This window comes from Delphinus delphis, chromosome 20, assembly GCF_949987515.2.
Source record: "Delphinus delphis chromosome 20, mDelDel1.2, whole genome shotgun sequence".
NCBI classification, from domain to species: domain Eukaryota; kingdom Metazoa; phylum Chordata; class Mammalia; order Artiodactyla; family Delphinidae; genus Delphinus; species Delphinus delphis.
In genome coordinates this window covers 53,777,594-53,796,545 of record NC_082702.1, presented here as the reverse complement: position 1 = coordinate 53,796,545, position 18,952 = coordinate 53,777,594, and the positions used below count along the sequence as shown (strand labels likewise).

The 18,952-nt window shown below is 46.5% G+C and overlaps 1 protein-coding gene across 2 annotated transcripts in view; it reads right to left on the bottom strand.

The window, feature by feature from the left end:
* CDH13 (cadherin 13) overlaps positions 1-18,952 on the bottom strand; it is a 1,009,733-nt gene that overhangs the window by 625,761 nt on the left and 365,020 nt on the right. Inside the window, exons 1-2 of one of the 2 annotated variants that reach the window (XM_059999016.1) lie at positions 15,731-15,774; positions 5,409-5,617 (exon numbers count right to left, since the gene is read on the bottom strand). In XM_059999016.1, the coding sequence (XP_059854999.1) occupies positions 5,409-5,459 (51 nt within the window). In that variant the 5' untranslated portion in view covers positions 5,460-5,617; positions 15,731-15,774. Of the gene's footprint in view, positions 1-5,408; positions 5,618-15,730; positions 15,775-18,952 lie in introns of those variants that run through there. The other variant, XM_059999015.1, reaches the window with a different exon arrangement.

Below are 18,952 nucleotides of genomic sequence, written 5' to 3'. Positions count from 1 at the left end.
GGGGGTGGGGGCAGAGTTCAATGCAGGGAGTGGTATGAAAGGAGGGACTCAATCTACTCATGCATTTATTCAAAAGACATTTACTGAACACCAACTATATGCCAGCACTGTGCCTGGTGCTGAAGATAGAGCAGTGGACACACCAGGAAGAAAGGAAGGAAAGCAGGGAGTGAGAGAGGGAAGTAGAAAGCAAATGGACTATATTCCTGCCTTCAGGGAGCTTACAGGCTCATCAGGGAGCCACACTTTAAACATCCTTTAAATAAGGAAGTAAATGCTTAATTACCAACTGAGAAGAAGGCCAGGAAGGAATAGAACAGGTGCTAGAAGTGAGACTAGCAGGGGAGACCTTCCTTTGGAACGGGTACCAGGGAAGGCTCTGGGAGGAAGTAACATTTCAGCAGGTCACGCCACTTAGAAATGAACAGGAATCAGGCCTGAGGGAAGGCTGTAGAGACCAGGCTAGACTGTAAAGGACCTTTTCACACATGTATAAAGACTTCAGTATTTATCCCAAGAGCCAAAGAGCCTGATGAGGAAGGAAGGGCCCATTAGGCAGAGGAGTGATGGGATCAGATTTGCACTGATAACCCCAGTCTGGGGGCAGGGAAGCCTGATTCAAGCCTGTAGCCTGTGGGCCTCCACAACTCTCCCTTCTGCTACATGCATGTCTCCTCCTTTGCTCATGAGACCCAGCTGCCTGGGTCACAGGTGTCTAAATTCTAGAGTTGCTTAGAGCGTGAACTCTCACATTTCAAAATGTATCTGGTAGCTACAGTCTCTTTAGCTCCCAAACATCAATTCAAAATAAATTCCTGCAAGCTCTCTGATGTTCTTACTTCCCAGCCTGACTTTATTGAGTTCTTATTTGATGTCAGAATTTGGTGCCATAATCTACAGTTATGGAAGCTACAAATTCTTAAATTAGAAATAAATAAATAAGTGGCATATCTTTTCCCCAGGCTTGAAACGTGTAAATGAGGTTGATGAGTCCCATTTACACCGACGGTAAAGACATCTCTATCCAAGATGCAAAAGGAATGAAACACAGAGCTTTTCCATGTAAACCTTTGGAGTTCTATATTCAAGGTAAAAATAACTAACCAATTAATAAGTAAGTAAATAAAAGCAAATGCTCTCTTGTCTTCATGTTCACCATTGCCAGGCAGTGAGGGACAGCAGATCTAGTGGGGACAAGCCACAGTTCTGTCCAGACATACTTCTGTGAGTCAAGTTCATGATCACATTCCACAGGCTAGAAAATGCCTTTGTCCACGCATGGTTAACCCTGGCCCCCTCCTTAACCATCCCCCCTCGTCTGTCCAAAGACAAGGGATTAAACTGCTCCTCCACCCATGCAGATCTAAGATGATTTTACACGGACCAGGAAGATACTAGCTTCTGGGCAACCCATTAAAAAGGCAGCAATAGCTTGAGCATCTATAATTAAAGCATTAACAATCAGACTTCACAGATTTGGGCTACAGGCCTTCCCGTGAAACGGGGTCACAGGGAGCAGGTAAGGTAAGAGAGGCACATCCTTTTTTTGTGTGTGGGTGGTACGCGGGTCTCTCACTGCCGCGGCCCCTCCCGCTGCAGAGCACAGGCTCCGGATGCGCAGGCCCAGTGGCCACGGCCCACGTGCCCAGCCTCTCCGTGGCACGTGGGATCCTCCCGGACCGGGGCACGAACCCGCGTCCCCTGCATCAGCAGGCAGACTCCCAACCACTGCGCCACCAGGGAAGCCCGGCACACCCTTTTATTAAAGAATTGCTGGGCTCCAGTTACTGCAGCTGAATTGGGCTTCACTGGGGTTACACTTGTCTTAGAGAATCCTTCCTTCCCAAACATAGTGATGTGAAACCACCCGCTGTGACATCTCTCCTGTTGTGGTTGTGCTGGGTGCCCCAGCGCCCTTGTTTCTCTCTTCAGCCTCACTTTCTTCTTCTACCGCTAATCTCTGGTTTCTGTGTCGTGGCCTCAGAGAGGACATTTAGTCCATGGTTCCTTATCCTTTCTCGAGAGGTTCTAAAATAATGCCATTGATGGGACAGGTCACCTGGTGTCTGCTGCTGAGCCCAATGGAATGATTCTGTGATAGAGGCTCTATTCTTAACCCTGCTTTGTAGATGAGGATGTTGAAGTGCAGGGAGATGAGTGGCTTGCCCAAGGTCACATCATCATAAGTGGTGGAGCAGAAATTTGAACCCACTTAAGTCTGACACCAAAGCCAAAGCCCCACCACTATGCTGCTTTTCCCCCAGATGTTTACCCAGAGATCCATCCCTGTCTCTATCAAGATGTCCCCAGGAGCTGCCAACTCAACGCATCGAAGCTGGACTATTCACCTTTCCCAACCTATCCTTCCCTGACTGGTCCAATCCATCTCCATCCTCCTAGGCTAGACAATTTGGAATCATCAGGACGCTGAATCTTGGCTCTTTCTTCCTTCAAACCACACCTTCCACTGGTTGTTCCCCTCCATCGCTACTGTATTGCTCTAACTCATGCCCTCACCTTTGGACCCATGGGTAGCCACCCAAGGGGCACAGTCCTCTGGTGAGCAAAGTGGCAGGAAGGAGAACGGGTAGAGAGGCCAGAATCTCAATCTCATTTCTGCCAATTTCAAGCTAGGAGATCCTGGCCAAGTCCTCACATCTGTAGGAAGGGAGCGCCATCAGCAGCCTCACAGGGAGGTTGTGAGGGTTAGGAATAACACCCATTAAAGCATACCCTGAGATGCACACACTTATGAGAGTCCCGCTAAACAATACAGGTTCTCACTCACCTCTCTGTGCCTCGGTTTACTGCAGTTTGTAAAATGGGGACAGTAGCATGTGCCTCATCGGTGGTGGGGAGATGAGTCAGCCTCTGCGGCCTGTGAGTGCAGCACCCGGCACACAGTAAGCGCCAGGCACTCATTGGCTGTCGTTACCAGCCCACCTCCCCTGCCCTCTCGCTTCTCTAAAGGCACAGAGCAGCCATCACCACTGCCTCCCTACTTGGTACTTAATCAACACACACGTTCACTTTCTCTCCCCAACCAGGAGCTGAGCTGACGAGTGTACTTATTGCTTTCCTTCTCTAGCAGCTGGCCCACTCTGCCACACAGAGTAGGGCTTCAAAAATACCAACTGGGTATCTGTGAAGGACTGTGCTTTCCTTAGAGGGCTTCTCTGGCTAGCTATTTTGTTTTCCTAGCCTTCTCTTTTTGGGGACTTTTTGTATTATGGACACATCTGGGCAACTTCACAAGGCCGATTTTCAAACCTCATAGAATTACTGGAGGCGGGAGATGAATGCCCCGTTCAGCTGGAGCCTGGCAAACTGACCAGGACAGCAGCCTCCACTGTGCTTTATAAGAAGCAAACGATTGCAGCCAAGCTATGTGGACGGTGTGTTCAGAAAGAGACAAATGAGAAACAGCCGGGGCTCCCAGGAGCTTTGCCTCCAGAAGGGTGTCTTTCTGGAACTCAAGAGACCAGCTCTTCAAGACTGAGTCTCTTCGTAACGATCCTGGGTCTCCAAGCCTATGAAAGCGAAGTTTTGTCCTAAGAAGTGCCTCCAATCCCTTCTACTCTGCTGTGAGCTAAATACTACGATACTGACTGTTCCAGATTTAAAGATGAGCTGTCAATCACAATGAACAATATTCATCTAAATACATCCTGTCCTGGATGTGAACCCCCTACTGTGAATCTCTGTGCCGTTTACTTGTTCCCAAGAAACACTCTGTGCTGCACATTCTGGCAGTTTTGTTGCTTTCGATATTTGCAAGTCATTTATATCATGAGTTAGTGAGATGCTGTGAAAATGACCACGGCTAAGTGAGAGATAAGCTCGCTTTTGTGGTGCCAATGGATTTCCACACTGGTATGTATTCACCGAGATCCTATTTTCTTTTGAAAACATCAGTGGCACACTGTGGATTCATTTGTAGCTTGCTATCTACCCTTAACTCACAGATTCACAGATATAAAGGGGAATTACGGAGCTTGTCCGGTCCAGGGATGGCAAATATGTTCCAGCCCTACAAACATCTCTAAATGACCAATGGATAGTAGCTTCCAGAAGCATTGCATTGGGAGAGATACTCAGGTCAAGCCAGGGGTGATTAGCAGTATCTGCCACGTATATGGTGACAGAGTGGGGCAGCACACGTGCCACTTACTTGCCATTGCAGACAGTTTAACCCCTCTAGTCTGCAGATATATGACTCTTTCAAGATCACACACACAGCCTTGGCAGGAAAGCAACACTCACATTGCCATTTGTACTGTCTCTGCTCCCCAGCTGTGGAATCGGTGTTCACTCCACCACTGAACAAAATGAGCAGATAAAGCAGGGTTATGGGGAGCGTGGCAGATGGAGAAAGGCAGTGGGAATCACAGGCTTTAAAAACCTGCGTAAGAGCAGGCAGGAAAAGGCTAGCCGCACCAGGCTGGGGCCACGCCGTTATTGTTGTTATTGTTTTGCCTGGGTCTTGCTGGGTGTCATCCCTGTCTATAACTAAGAAGCCACAGAGTCTCTGAACTCCTGGTGAAGCAGGAATAGGTAAGTCCATTGTACCAAATGTTTCTGGATGACACAATGAGGAAGCCTGAAGGGCACTTTGTGGCATTCCTAAAGTCACATGTGTGCAGGGGCAGAGATCTGCATACATGTGCATGCGGAAAGGAATGGGCACCAGTGCATGGCAAAGGGGCAGCACCACATGCCATGGTTGCCTCATATACAACTCCAGTGGGCGACTCTGGTTCTTGCCTGCCCAACTTCCATTCCCTTCCTTAGATGACAGCACCCTAACTTACTCTGAGTAACTAACGACCCTTTTTTTCACTCTCAGTCCATTTGCTTTAGGTGGGGCTGAGTCTACCCTGGTTTGGGGGCAAGGCATGTGACCCAGACTTAGCCAACCAGAGCCTCAGGACCAACTGGACACGGTAACTGGCTCAGGGATGGACACGCGCTCTAAGGACAGCCAATGAGATTCGATTTCAAGCTTGGGTTGCCAGTGTCAGGAAGAGATGCTCTCTCAGGTGACATCAGACTGAGAAAATGAAGTGGAGCTGCTGAGACCTCCACACAGGGAAGCAGGGATGGTTGGGACTGTCTAAGAGTAAAGACAGTAGAAGGAAAATGGAAACACAGATGGATAAGACCAAAGTTGATGTCGTCATCTGGGCACAGATACATAGCCATGCTAGCAGGCAAAGCTAACCCTGAAATATTTGTCACATGACCCCCAAAATTCCCCCGGCCAGACTGTGTTTTGAGTTAGGTTTCTATCATTTGCAAACAGCAAAAGAATCTTGATCAATAATAAACCAAAGACCCATTTTCCCCATAAGACATACAGACCGCAATGTTCCTCCTTGGACCCAACTTATCCCAAACAGTTATATTACCTGCAAGGAGCCCCGGATGTCTTTCCCCCCGACAATCACGAGTTCTGCCATGTCTTCCGCATGGGGAGTCTGGGCGTGGACGAATAGAGTCTTGCCCACTGCAGTTATGTTTCTCAGGGCGACTAAGCTGCCATCATTGTTCACCTTGAAGTATGGGCTGGAGACCTCATAGTGTAGCTTGTCATTTCCCTTACAGTCACTGAAGGTCACTGGCAAAAACAAAACACATGAACAGAAACAGGAGTGTGAGTAGGTTGGGCAGCTCAGTCCTGGAGCTATCTTTGACCATTAAATGTGGATTACCACTCTGCATTCCAGATCCACAAATGCTGCCCCTTATCCCACAGCACCCTCTTGTAGCCATATGGCTCTGACTGTGCTGAAGGACCTCACTCAATCAAGAATCGTCCTTAATCACCTCCCATGGCCCAGGCAGGTGCAAAGCCCTTTGATGCACAAAGAGAACCTCTTCCCTGCCCTGGAGTGTAGTGAGTTAAGCGTACAGTCAGATATGGTGGAGTGATGTTTGAGGACACGATCTCCTCCCTTCTGTACGGGGTGCTGTGGCAGAACCAGAGAGTTCAGGAGCCTTGAGGGACAGCTTCATAGACACGATATCTGAGCTGGGTCTTGAAGATGAACGGGAAATTAGAAGGCCCCTAAGAGGGTATTGGGGTTCTAGGATACTAAAAGGCATGGAGGTGGTGAAGTAACAAAACAGACTCAGAGAAAGAGAACTAACTCAGTGCACTGGGACCAGAGGTGGACTTGAAATGATGCAGGGCTGGGGAGGTGGAGAGGCTGGAAATGAAGCTGAACATGTCCTTTAGATACAAATTAGGAAATGCCACTAAGTTAGGGGGCTGCCTCATAGCCCTGAACTACTTTTAGTGTGGACAGGGTCAAGGTCAAGTGTGTGTTCTGGTCCATAGCCCTGAACTATTTTTAGTGTGGAGAGGGTCAAGGTCAGGTGTGTGTTCTGGTTCCAGTGTAGATCAGTGCTTCCCACGGGGCTGGGGTGTATCAGAATCACATGGGAGATTTGTTTTTTAAGTACCGAGCACCCAGTCCAAAGATTCTAATTTAGTAGCTCTGGGTTCTACAGAGCGGTTTGGAGAAGGGCAAGAAGAGAAGCCAAGAAAACTGTTAGTCTGGTGTCATACCAGTGATGCCTGGCCCAGATCAGGACAGTGGCTGGAGAGATGTGAGGGCACTTCCTACAGTTGCGTGGCTAGGTCGTGTCCGAGAAGCAGCCATGCTGGCGGAACCGCATGGAGCTCAGGGCCGTTACCATGAGCAGCAGCTGTGACGGCTCATCCGTCACGCTTCCCTCTGCGGTGCGTGTTTACTTAGTGCACGATTCTGTTACTACAGGTATCACCACTTATTGTCTGTATGTGTGTATGCCTGTCTGCCTTCCTCTGTAAACTCTGGGGACCCTGTGGGTAAGCGTGGAATTGTATTACCTGCTTTCTCTCCCACCCCCACTTTTGTTTTTTTAGCTCTCTGCTAAACAGTCTCGTTTGTTCGTTTACTAAACCTTTAATTGGAGCGTAACACAGATACAGAAGAGCACATAAATCAGAATGTACAGCTCAGCGAATTTTCACAAAGTGGGCACATCCGTGTGCCCAGCGCCCAGCCCTACACACAAAATATTACAAGCCCCCCTTCCTCCCCCTCCCCGAGGAGAATCCCTACCCTCCTCCCCAAAGGCTACACTATCCTAACTTCTAATACCATAGATGAGTTTCATTCGTACTTGCACTTCATGCAAATGGAATCGTAGAGTGGGTGCTCACTTGTGTCTGCCCCTTTCACTCAACATTATGTTTGTAAGGTCCATCCAAGTGGCTGCAAGTAGCGCAGTTTATCCTCGTCAGTGTATAGAATTCCATTATGTGGCCATACTGCGTCCATTTATGTACTCTACTGCTGATGGGCATATGGGCTATTTCCAGTTTGGGGTTCTTAAAATATTACTACCAGGAACCTTCTTGTGTGTCTTTTAGTGACAATATCTACCTGGGTCCAAGTACACTGTTAAAGCCATATAACTGTCTGCTGAATTAAGCTGATCTTTCTATTCTGGGACCATAATTCTTATGGTGATAATAACCATTTTAGCTGATCATTATAATGGCTAATGTGAATTGAACACTTTCTACACATGCAACTCAGGGCTAAGCATTTTACGTACATGACCTTATTTAATCTTTACAACAGTTTTGACCCCCTCCCTCCACAGTCTGTAGATAAAGTAACTGAGGCTTCTGAGAGGGCAAAGGAGGTGCCCAGCACGCAGTCTGTAAATCATAAAACCAAGGTTTGAACCCTGGTCTGTCCGCTTTTCACCACTACCTGATCTCAGTAAAGACACAGCCCTGTTGTGAAACACTCCCCTCCTGAAATCCCATCAGAACCTGCATATAATGACGTGAGTCCCCAGCTCAGTCCTGCTCTCACGTTCCCGCCCAGTCCGGAAGCACTTCCCAGGGTGCCAGTGCCACCTCGAGGTCCCTCTGTGTCAGGGCTCCAGCGCCTTTCCTGGCTGCCAAGTCAGCTCTAGGGGCTTCTCTGTAATGTACACACATGGGATCTCTTGGGAGTCTGCAGTTCTCAGACACTTGTTCACTTCCTCTGACCATCTTCGTAGCTAAGAGTGATTGGGCGTGGCTGGGTTCAGGTTCTGGAAGTGAACTATGAAGGAGAGACACGGAGGTTGCTTTCATTGTCACCATCAGTTAGCATCAATCCACTGAAGGCACACTGCTCAGACGACAGGGCCCGCTTGGGAACTTGTTGTCTATTTTGCCAGGATGCTGGTTCTGGCCTTAGTCCCTGGGCAGGATCAAAGAAGACAGTCTCAGCTGGGAAGGGCTGGAGGCTAGGGAAGGCATACAAAGGCTAATATGGTTATTATCACCACAGTAATTATCTTCCCAGAATAGAGAGACTCTGTAGGGGTTCTAGTTTCACAGGTAAATTCCTTCCTTCTTCCCTTCCTTCCTTTCTCTTTCCTTCCACAAATATTTCCTGAGCCCAGGTTATGCCGGATGTTGGGTTTATAATGTGGAACAAAGATGGACACAGTCCCTGGCTTGAAGTCTAGTATGAGGGTGGAGGGGTGGAGATGGACATTAATAGGGGACTTATTACAGGCAGACAGAACCACAACATGTGGAATGGCCCTGTGGCATTCACGGAGCTGCAAATAAGCCAGTGAGATGGGCACAGAGAGCAAGGGAGAAAGCAAAGAAGAGATAAGCTGGTCCAGGAAATGTGGGGTCTGGAAGGTCACATAAAGACGTATTCCTTGAAGGAAATTGGGACCCGTCCATCACAACTGTAGAACCGACTTTCCTCCTCTTGAGTCTCATACAGCTCTGGCTCCCCATGCAAAATAATGCTCAACACTCAACATCCTCCCTGTCCAAGCTGTCCACTGGCCCCCCACTGGCATCCATCTTCACTCTGTGTCTCCCACATTACCCACTTCCGCACCTCCCGACAGCTACGCTACTCTCCTGCCCCTTCGATGGATTGTATCGCTCCCTCTGTGCAGAAGGTAAGTACTTCCCAGCTTCTTCACCCTGTTAACTCTATCATTACCTCTATCATTAACTCTATCATTCTTGGAGAGTCAGCTTGGGCCACTTCTCCAAATATCCTCTTTGTGTTTCCAGCGTTTCCTGTACATAGTGAATTTTATATCATATCATATCAACAGGTCCACTCTATGTATCTGTTTTCCCCATCAGAACCAAGGGCAGAAATTGGATCTTATTCTTTTATTCATCTCCAGCAATGAACAGATTCCACTGAATAATTATTCAGTGTTATTCCACTGAATAACAATTCCACTTAATTACTCTCTCGGGGCTAAATGATGCTCTAGAGGTGGTGGTGCAGGGGTACCTCTTCCACACTGGGCGCAGAAGATACTGCAGGCAAGGCTGGGAACTGAGAAGGAAGGCCCCTTATCACCTCTTGTCTTGGTTGAGCCCAGCAGTGGAGCCAGGTAGGAAATGAAGAACTCAGCCATGGTCTCCCCTTAGTTCCCCAGGCTCTGTGTGCATCCATTCATGCCAGCACTTAGCCTCCTGTGCTTAGCTTTGCCTTAGCTCACTGGTGAAGTCAGGGGTGGTGCCTTATCTTCCCTCATAATCCCAATAAAGCTTCGCATAGCCACTAAGCATAGCTGGGATCGGTGTGTGAGTGCTGAATGAAGTTTTGACAAAGAACAGTAACTTGTTATTTACTGAGCGGCATCTGAGTGCCAGGCTCTGTGCCCGAGACTGTACATTCAGTCTCTCCTTTTAGCCTCATAGCAATTCTAATCTATAGCAGCATTTCCCCACTTTTTTTCATTATCTCCCCTGACCCAGGAGCGTTTTCAGATCTTTTTGTCTAACAGCCACCATTCTCATGAATCGTCAATGTCATAGACATACTGTATACCAGTTTATTAACTGCATGTATATCTGTACTCTACACACACACACAAAGTACAATTTTTGCCTCTCTCCCAAGAACCCACGTCACCGCTTTGGTGACATACAGCCCCACTGAGAATGCATAATCTACTATAAGCATCATTTCCATATTATGGGAGAAAAGACTGAGCCTTGGAGAGACTGACTAACATGCTCAAGGCCACACACCCAGAAAAGGCAGACACCTGGTCCCAGTCTGATCAGTCTGCATCTACAGTTCAAGCTCTCGGCACATCCATTTCCCAGAAATGATAAATGAGAGGAAAAAGGGCAGCTGCCCCCAGCCTGTCCCCTCAGGCCTCTCACTGATCCCTCCAGGTCGTCAGAGGTACCAGGTGAGGGCACACTGAGAGACCACATCTACATTCAGGACCTGGCACACAGTAGGCCCTCAATATATTCTAGCTCTCTTCCCAACTTGTGCTATCAAGAAACTAGGGTTGCATAATGGGGTCTTATGTATTTTATACAGCTTTTACCAGTTCAGGAGTGAGTGCTTTAGACTGTGCGTCTTTTTCAAGGCTATGAGAATCACCTAGAGAATATTTTTTAAAAGTAGCAATACCTGTCCCAACTCCGAACCGAGATTCTGACATAGCTAGGCTGGGGTCCAGGCACTAGTATCTCTTTAAGACTCCCCAGATGAATCTAATGCAGCCAGGGCCAAGAACTAGGACCTTGGACAATGGATTCCTTGTCAAGATGCCAGGTTTCCACATTTCCCAGCGATTCCTGGCACAGAGAAGAGGGTGGGGACCTATCATGCCAGGAACTGCTATTCTCGTGCCCTAAGAAGCAGCAGTTTTAATGGTAGGTTTCTAAGCCCTTTTCCAATCCTGGCTCATGTGTAGTGGCCCTGAGACCTTGGGAAAGACACCTGTCCCTTTAACCAAGGAACAAACAACAGTACCTCCCCTCATAGGTACTATAATTCTTACGGTGAGCATTAAACAAGACATGTACCTAGGTACATAAAGAACTTTGGACAGACCCTGGTGTCCCATGAATAAGAACTATTCTCATCATTATTCCTGTAATTCTGGGCATTAAAGGAACTTCACTTTCCTTTTCTACACAGCTTCCTTCTTCTAGCTGGTTTTCTGCCTGCCTCCTGGGTCCTTCCACCTCCTTCTAGGCAGGTACCTGTGTTCTGGCCTATGCGGTTACCATGGGGATGGTTACTGCAGACATTTCTGCTGAGGCTAAAGGAGTGAGGCAGATGATTCTGATCCAAACTTGCCCATCTTTGGATCCTCCCACTTTTCTTGGCAAAGCCCTACCTGTCTCACATGAGAAGTCATGAAGGAAAAATGACATCAAAGGAGTGAAATTACAGTGCCTGCCCATAGTGGACGCCACAAAGTGATATTAAATATTCTTCAAATGATTGTTTGTAAAGATAAGAGGCCAAAAATCCAAGTCATTCTTTTTTCTAAAAGAGCGACGCTGTGCTGAGAGCCTTCTATTCATGATTGCGGTGAATCCTCACATTACGCATTTGATGTGAGGACTTTTTTCCTCTGGCAACGGAGACCTAGTGTGGCCAAATGAGGTTAAGGCCAGTTAGTCTAGGCTAGTCTGCCTAAGCAAATGTGCTCCTTCCTAAAAACCAACTAGCTTCCAGATTCACAGTCTAGCCATACTTTCACACCTGATCTATTATTCATTTAATATTTTTCTTTTAATTGACTGACATTTTCATTTACAAAATTATTTGAAGATAATCTTTATAGTACATGATGAATGTGCCAAATGTGTTTTTTTTCTAAAAATAAATTTAAGAAGTCAAGTAAAAACATATGTTTGTCCATGTATGCACTAAAACCCTCACAATGATGTGTGTTCCATTCTCCAGAAATGCTGGCTTGGGCTATATTCCTCCCTCATTTGAACAAATGCATGCCTGGCTCTACCCTACTCAGGCTTAAAATCTAGGAGGGCTCTGATATAATTATATATGATTATCTGATATAATCTAGGAGAGCTTCTGATATTTGAAATAATATATACAACATGAGTAATGAGGTCATGAGAAAGACGAAAACCTTAGAAAAGGCACAAATCTAGACCACTCCGACGATCGTGTTTTAATATTAATCAAAACAGAAATAGGTCACAACACTCTTTGTTTCTTCGTACCCCTGAAGGAAACAGACTCTACTTCCCCACTGATTGTAATCTCCCCTTAAATTTCCTATTACAGGGCACAATTGATAGGGTCAGCCCTGCATTGTCTTACATTATGAACTTTGTTGACACAATCATAATGCCAGTGATTCTCAAACTTTTAAATAGAGATCAAGCCAGTGCATGTTTCAGGGTGCAGAGTTCAAAGAACACATGAAGGATGAAATTGAATAGTCTGTCTATTTTTTTTAAAAAATAGATGTTTCTATAGAGACAACCTCCTAAGTAGCTCAGAATAACACCATGAAGATAATTGAAAGGAAAAATTCTAATAAACAATTAAACTTGTGAACAAATATTGAAAACCTCTATCTGAGGGGGAAAAGGAGCCATCTGTACTATTCTGAACGTACAAAGGACTTCCTTACATAGCTTATCACTAGTACTTAAAAGAGCTTCTGGAAAAAAAATTATATATATAATATACTACACATGGGGATTTACTGGAATCAATTGCACATCATTCTTTGAAACAATCTTTGAACACCCTAGGAGAAGAAAGGGGGGAAGTAAAAAGTCCCCACCTGGGGGAAAAATGCAAATTAGGCGAATGGCACCACTCAGAGTTTCAATTATGCTTTCAGCGTGTTTCCACTCAAAATGTCCTCTGGGCTTAATGCAAATGTCACAGAAGACAAACTTTAGCTGGGAGACAAAACCACAATTGAAATGGGTAGTTTGGCATGTGAATTAAGGGGCTTAATCTTCCTGACCTTGATTTTATGCTTTTCTATTTCTTTCTTTTGAATGTGGTTCTTAGGGATGGAAATGGAAAAGGCATAGAATCCTTACCATCTAGAAATGTGTGAGGAAGCAAATTAAGCCATATTATGATCCCAGAAAATATAACAATGCAGATGGATTTAAATTTATCTGCAAAATAAAGAGCAGGCCTGCTCATGTAGGTAGGTATGAACTAAATATGGAATCTGTGCTATTCTTATAAGTGTTCCGGGGTGAGTCTGTGATCCATGCACTCGTATCTTACATGGGCAAATGGTCCTAAACACATTATTCACATTTGTAGAGACTGGTCTACACATAACTTTAGGGCCTCTCAGAGTTGGTGGCCTGGTGGAGTCTTGGTGGCCAAGACTCCACTTGTACACGTGTGTGGGGATATGTGACGATCAGTAGTAGTGTGGGGTTGGAACCAGTCAACCTGGGACGTGTATTCCTCCCACAGTCAGATGCACTTGGATCTACTTCTAGCAAACCTATACTTGCACATGGAAGAGAATGGCTCTGTTTCAGCAGTATGCTGGTAAAAAAAAGAAAACAAACAAAAATGCAGAATGTACGTTGTTTACTCCCTCTTAAGACTGTACCACATATCCTGGTACTCATAGCTCAGTTAGTCAAACAGAATTCAATTGCTCCATTTAGCACGAAGGGCCTGCATATCCATTGATCTGCAGAGTCTTCGCTGGGGCATGGAAAGCCATGCCTTTCTAACAACTGAAATAGCACTTAGTTCAGAAACATCAGATGGACTCTGCCCAGGATACACACCATCAGTTAATTGCTTTTCACACCCTCAGTAGGGTCCAACTTTCTTTGAAAGAACTCAAAGGACTTTAGTCCAGAAGCTCTTTGGATTTGCCCAAGTGAGAGAAACAGAAAACATTTTCTTCTGCTTCTCAGAACACCCTCATTACTCAAGCCTTCTAGTCAATCAAGGTTTCATTAACATATGTTCAGTCCCACCCACGTTGGACCAGATCCCTGTATGATACATCCTCCAGCCTTGATTTTGTCTACCCTCCTGATTCCTGAATGCACGGAACCATATCCTGTGTTCCATGTTTGGCCTGGAGTCAGCATTGACATCCACAGAGCTTCTGTAAGGTTCTTGTCATGCTCCTAATCATGACTGATTATCCCAGCAGTGGATGTCACCTCCAAAGGCTGTGTAGATCTGATAGGTGCAGAATGCACATAAAACGGTCCTAATACATCTCATGTGTCAATCCCAAGTTTGATAAAATAGAGTTTCAATTCTATCATGTCAGCCAAAGACATCATAATGAATGATTCCATCAAGTGATCTTCAGCAGAAACCTAGTTTTTGCCATGTAAACCCTTAAGGGACTCCTCCTGGAAAAAGAGCCCACATCTGCTTGCAGGGGATTTTCTCTACCTACCATTAAAAACTGAGCTGCTAGCTCTGGATTTAGTCTTTTCTGCCAGGGTCCTACATTTTCCTCTTGCTACTGATTTTTTTTTTAAAACACAGCAGGTTGTTTTCTGAAAAAATGCTACGCAGTTTCTATCCCATGGTGGTTATAATCACTATGAATTTGTATCTCAGATTGGAATTTATATGGCACAGTGCCTGACACAGTACATACTCAGTCCTGTTTGTTGAACGAATAAATAGCAGAACTGTAATTTGGTAGATAAGCACATTTGAAACTCCCCAAACAAAACTGAGAAGGATGGCCCAAACTCATGTAAAGATTTGAGTAAGCTGGCTTGAAAGTCACCTGATCATTGAAACAGGAATCACTGATTCAGCAACTTTGAGCATCACCAAGTCTCAGATTTACAGAGATTCCCTCTGATTTCATATTACCAGCCTATGTCTCTTACTCAGTTCTCAGTTTTTGATTTATCTAGTAATTATGTGTACACATGTCTCCCTCTCTGAGTATCTATAGGGTAAGTTAATGAGAAAAGAAACTTGCTCCACTATAACTTATATTTGATCTTGCTGTTGGAGCTGTCTGGAGACATGTAGCAGAGTGTCCTGGCTGAGCCTAGATTGAGATTCAGATCCTGACGGTGTATGCTGCTCTGGCAGTACCGTGATTTCCCAAATACCCCCATAGGCCATGAGGAGACATATATATAGAGAAAGGGACCTTTAAGAAGGTGGACCACAGAGGCGGTGGAGTCAAGATGGCAGACTAGGAGAACATGGAGTTCACGTCTCTGCATAACTAGGTCACCTACCAGGCACCAGTGGGGGACCACAGACACTTAAGGGGATGCGAGGAACCCCCAGCGACTGGGTAGGACCTGCGGGGGAGGGAGTGGGGAGGAGAAGTGTAAGCGGGATGGGACCAGTGCCCCTGAGGGGCGGCTAGGGGAGGGGAAGGGATCCAATGCTCAGAGGGGAAAGTGGGGGCACTGCTGGGAGGGCAGAGGACCAGAAGGGAGCGTGGCCAGCATTTCCCCTGCCCACCTGGGCCCCCGGGAGCCTGCTGAGATCCCGGGCCTGATCTTCTGCCCACCCAGGCCCCCTCCGGCCGCATGGCTGCCGAGGGAGTGTGAGGGAGGAAAGGGGAGGCAAGTGTAAAGGCCGGACAAACGGGACCAGCACCCCTGAGGGGCGGCTGTGGGGGGAGGAGTTCCCACACCCAGTGGGGCCCACCCACGGTTAGGGGTCCAATGGTGACTGGGGAGACCCTCAGGAAGGCGGGGGAACAGAAGGGAGGGCGGCCAGCGTTTTCCCTGCCCACTTGTGCACCAGGGGGCCTGTTGGGCTCCCGGGCCTAAACCCACGCCCTCAGAGGCTCCCTCCAGCCTAGGCCCCGTCCCTACACCCCCACCCAGGGCCCTACCTCTGCACGGGGCACTCCAAGAACCCCTCTGAGACCTCTCCAACTGTCCACACACCCTCAGGCCGGGCCTTACCTCGAAACTGCAGAACTCCACACTCTGAGGAGCCCCTCAGGCTGTGCTGCCTTTTTCCCAAAATGCACAGGTCCTGAGACTAGGCCCCGCCCCATGCTTAAACGTCACCCTGCCTAGGCCCCACCCCCCTAAAACCCGCCCCTGCCTAAGTTCCACCCCCCCTAAGCTCCACCCCCCCCAGCCAAGGCCTTTTTTTTTTTTCTCTTTTAGGGTGTGGTTCTCTTTTACCTTGTTGTTGTTGATTCATTTATATTTTTATTTGCTCTAATAAATCTTTTATCTTCCTAATTTTATTTTACTCTTTGTACTTTGTTATTGTTCTGTGCCTTTTGGCTTGTTCCTTTTTTTCCTTTTTTCTGTTGTGGTTCTGTTTTACCTTGCTGTAGTTGTTTCAATTATATTTTTATTTTTCCTAATATATTTTTTACCTTTCTAATTTTGTTTTATTTTTTATTCTTTGTTATTGTATTGTTCCTTTTTGTTCTTTTCTTTCACAGCACCACAGGGCTTGTGGGATATTGGTTCCCCAGCCAGGGGTCAGGCCTGAGCTCCTGTGGTGGGAGAGCTGAGTCCAAACCACTGGATTAACAGAGAACCTCAGACCCCAGGGAATAGTAATCAGAGTGAGGCCTCCTGGAGGTCCTCATAGAGGCACCAAGACCAGGCTCTGCCCAACTGCCTGCAAACTACAGTGCTAGAAGCCTCAGGCCAAACAACCAGTAAGACAGCAATATAGCCCCACCCATCAAAAAATACGAGACAACAAAAAAATATGTTACAGACGAAGGAGCAAGGTAAAAACCTACAAGACCAAATAAATGAAGAGGCAATAGGAAAGTCACCTGGAAAAGAATTTGGAGTAATGATAGTAAAGATGATCCAAAATCTCAGAAACAGAATGGAGAAAATACAAGAAATGTTAAGGACCTAGAAGAACTAAAGCGCAAACAAACAGTGACGAACAACACAATAACTGAAATTAAAAATACTCTAGAAGCAGTCAATAGCAGAATAACTGAGGTAGAAGAATGGATAAGTGAGTTGGAAGAGAAAATGGTGGAAATAACTGCTGTGGAGCAGAGTAAAGAAAACAGAATGAAAATAATTGAGGACAGTCTCAGAGACCTCTGAAACAACACTAAACACACCAATATTCAAATTATAGGGGTCCCAGAAGAAGAAGAGAAAGAGAAAATATTTGAAGAGATTATAGTTGAAAACTTCCCTAACATGGGAAATGAAATAGCCACCTAAGTCCAGGAAGCGCAGAGAGTCCCATACAGGATAAACCCCAGGAGAAACATACCCAGACACATAGTAATCAAACTAACAAAAATTAAATTCAAAGAAAAAATATTAAAAGCAGCAAGGGAGGCTGGGAGCTGAGGCTCGGGTTTCAGTTGGAGCGCAGGGAGAAGACTGGTGGTGTGAATACAGCCTGAAGGGGTTAGGGCACCAGGGCTAGCCGGGAGGGAGTCCAGGGAAAAGTCTGGACCTGCCGAAGAGGCAAGAGACTTTTTCTTCCCTCTTTGTTTCCTGGAGTGCGAGGAGAGGGGATTAAGCGCGCTGCTTAAAGGAGCTCCAGAGATGGGTGCGAGCCGCGGCTAACAGCGCGGACCCCACAGACGGGCATGAGACACCAAGAAGCCTGTGTGGGAGCACAGGTCACTATACACACCACCCTTCCAGGGAGCCTGTGCAGCCCTCCACTGCCAGGGTCCCGGGATGCAGGGACAACTTCCCCGGGAGAACGCACGGCCCACCTCAGGCTGGTGCAACGTCATGCCAGCCTCTGCCGCCACAGGCTCGCCTGGCATCATGCCTCTCCCTCCCCCCAGCCTGAGTGAGCCAGAGCCCCTGAATCAGCTGCTCCTTTAACCCCGTCCTGTCTGAGCAAAGAACAGACGCCCTCCGGTGACATACACAGAGAGGCGGGGCCAAATCCAAAGCTGGGCCCCGGGAGCTGTTCGAACAAAGAAGAGAAAGGGAAATCTCTCCCAGCAGGCTCAGGAGCAGTGGATTAAATCTCCAAAATCAACTTGATGTACACCCTGCATCTGTGGAATACCTGAATAGACAATGAATCATCCCAAATTGCGGTGGTGGACTTTGAGAGCAAGATTTATTATTTTTTCTCCTTTTCCTCTTTTTGTGAGTGTGTATGCGTCTGTGTGAGATTTTGGCTGTACAGCTTTGCTTACACCATTTATCCTAGGGTTCTATCCGTCCGTTTTTTTTTTTTTTTTTACTTAAAAAATTTTTTTTTCTTAATAATTACTTTTTACTTTAATAACTTTATTTTATCTTACTTTATTTTATTTTCTTTTATCCTCTTTCTCCCTTCCTTCTTTCCTCCCTCCCTCCCTCCCTCCCTCCCTCTCTCTCTCTTTCTTTCTTTCTGTCTTTCTACTTTCTCTCCCTTTTATTCTGAGCTGTGTGGATGAAAGCCTCTTGGTGCTGCAGCCAGGAGTCAGTGCTGTGCCTTTGAGGTGGAAAAGGCAACTTCAGGACACTGGTCCACAAGAGACCTCCCAGCTCCACATAATATCAAACGGTGAAAAACTCCCAGAGATCTCCATCTCAACACGAACACCCAGCTTCACTAAATGACTAGCAAGCCACAGTGCTGGACACCCTATGCCAAACAACTAGCAAGACAGGAACACAATCCCACCCATTAGCAGAGAGGCTGCCTAAAATCATAATAAGTCCACAGACACCCCAAAACACACCAGCAGACGTGGACCTGCCCACCAGAGAGACAAGATCCAGCCTCATCCACCAGAACACAGGCACTAGTCCCCTCCACCTGGAAGCCTACACAACCCACTGAACCAACTTTAGCCACTGGGGACAGAGACCAAAAACAACGGGAACTACGAACCTGCAGCCTGCAAAAAGGAGACCCCAAACACAGTAAGATAAGCAAAATGAGAAGACAGAAAAACACAGAGCAGATGAAGGAGCAAGATAAAAACCCACCAGACCTAACAAATGAAGAGGAAATAGGCAGTCTACCTGAAAAACAATTCAGAGTAATGATAGTAAAGATGATCCAAACTCTTGGAAACAGAATAGAGAAAATAAAAGAAATGTGTAACAAGGACCTAGAAGAACTAAAGAGGAAACAAGCAACGATGAACAGCACAATAAATGAAATGAAAAATACTCTAGAAGGGATCAATAGCAGAATAACTGAGGCAGAAGAACAGATAAGTGACC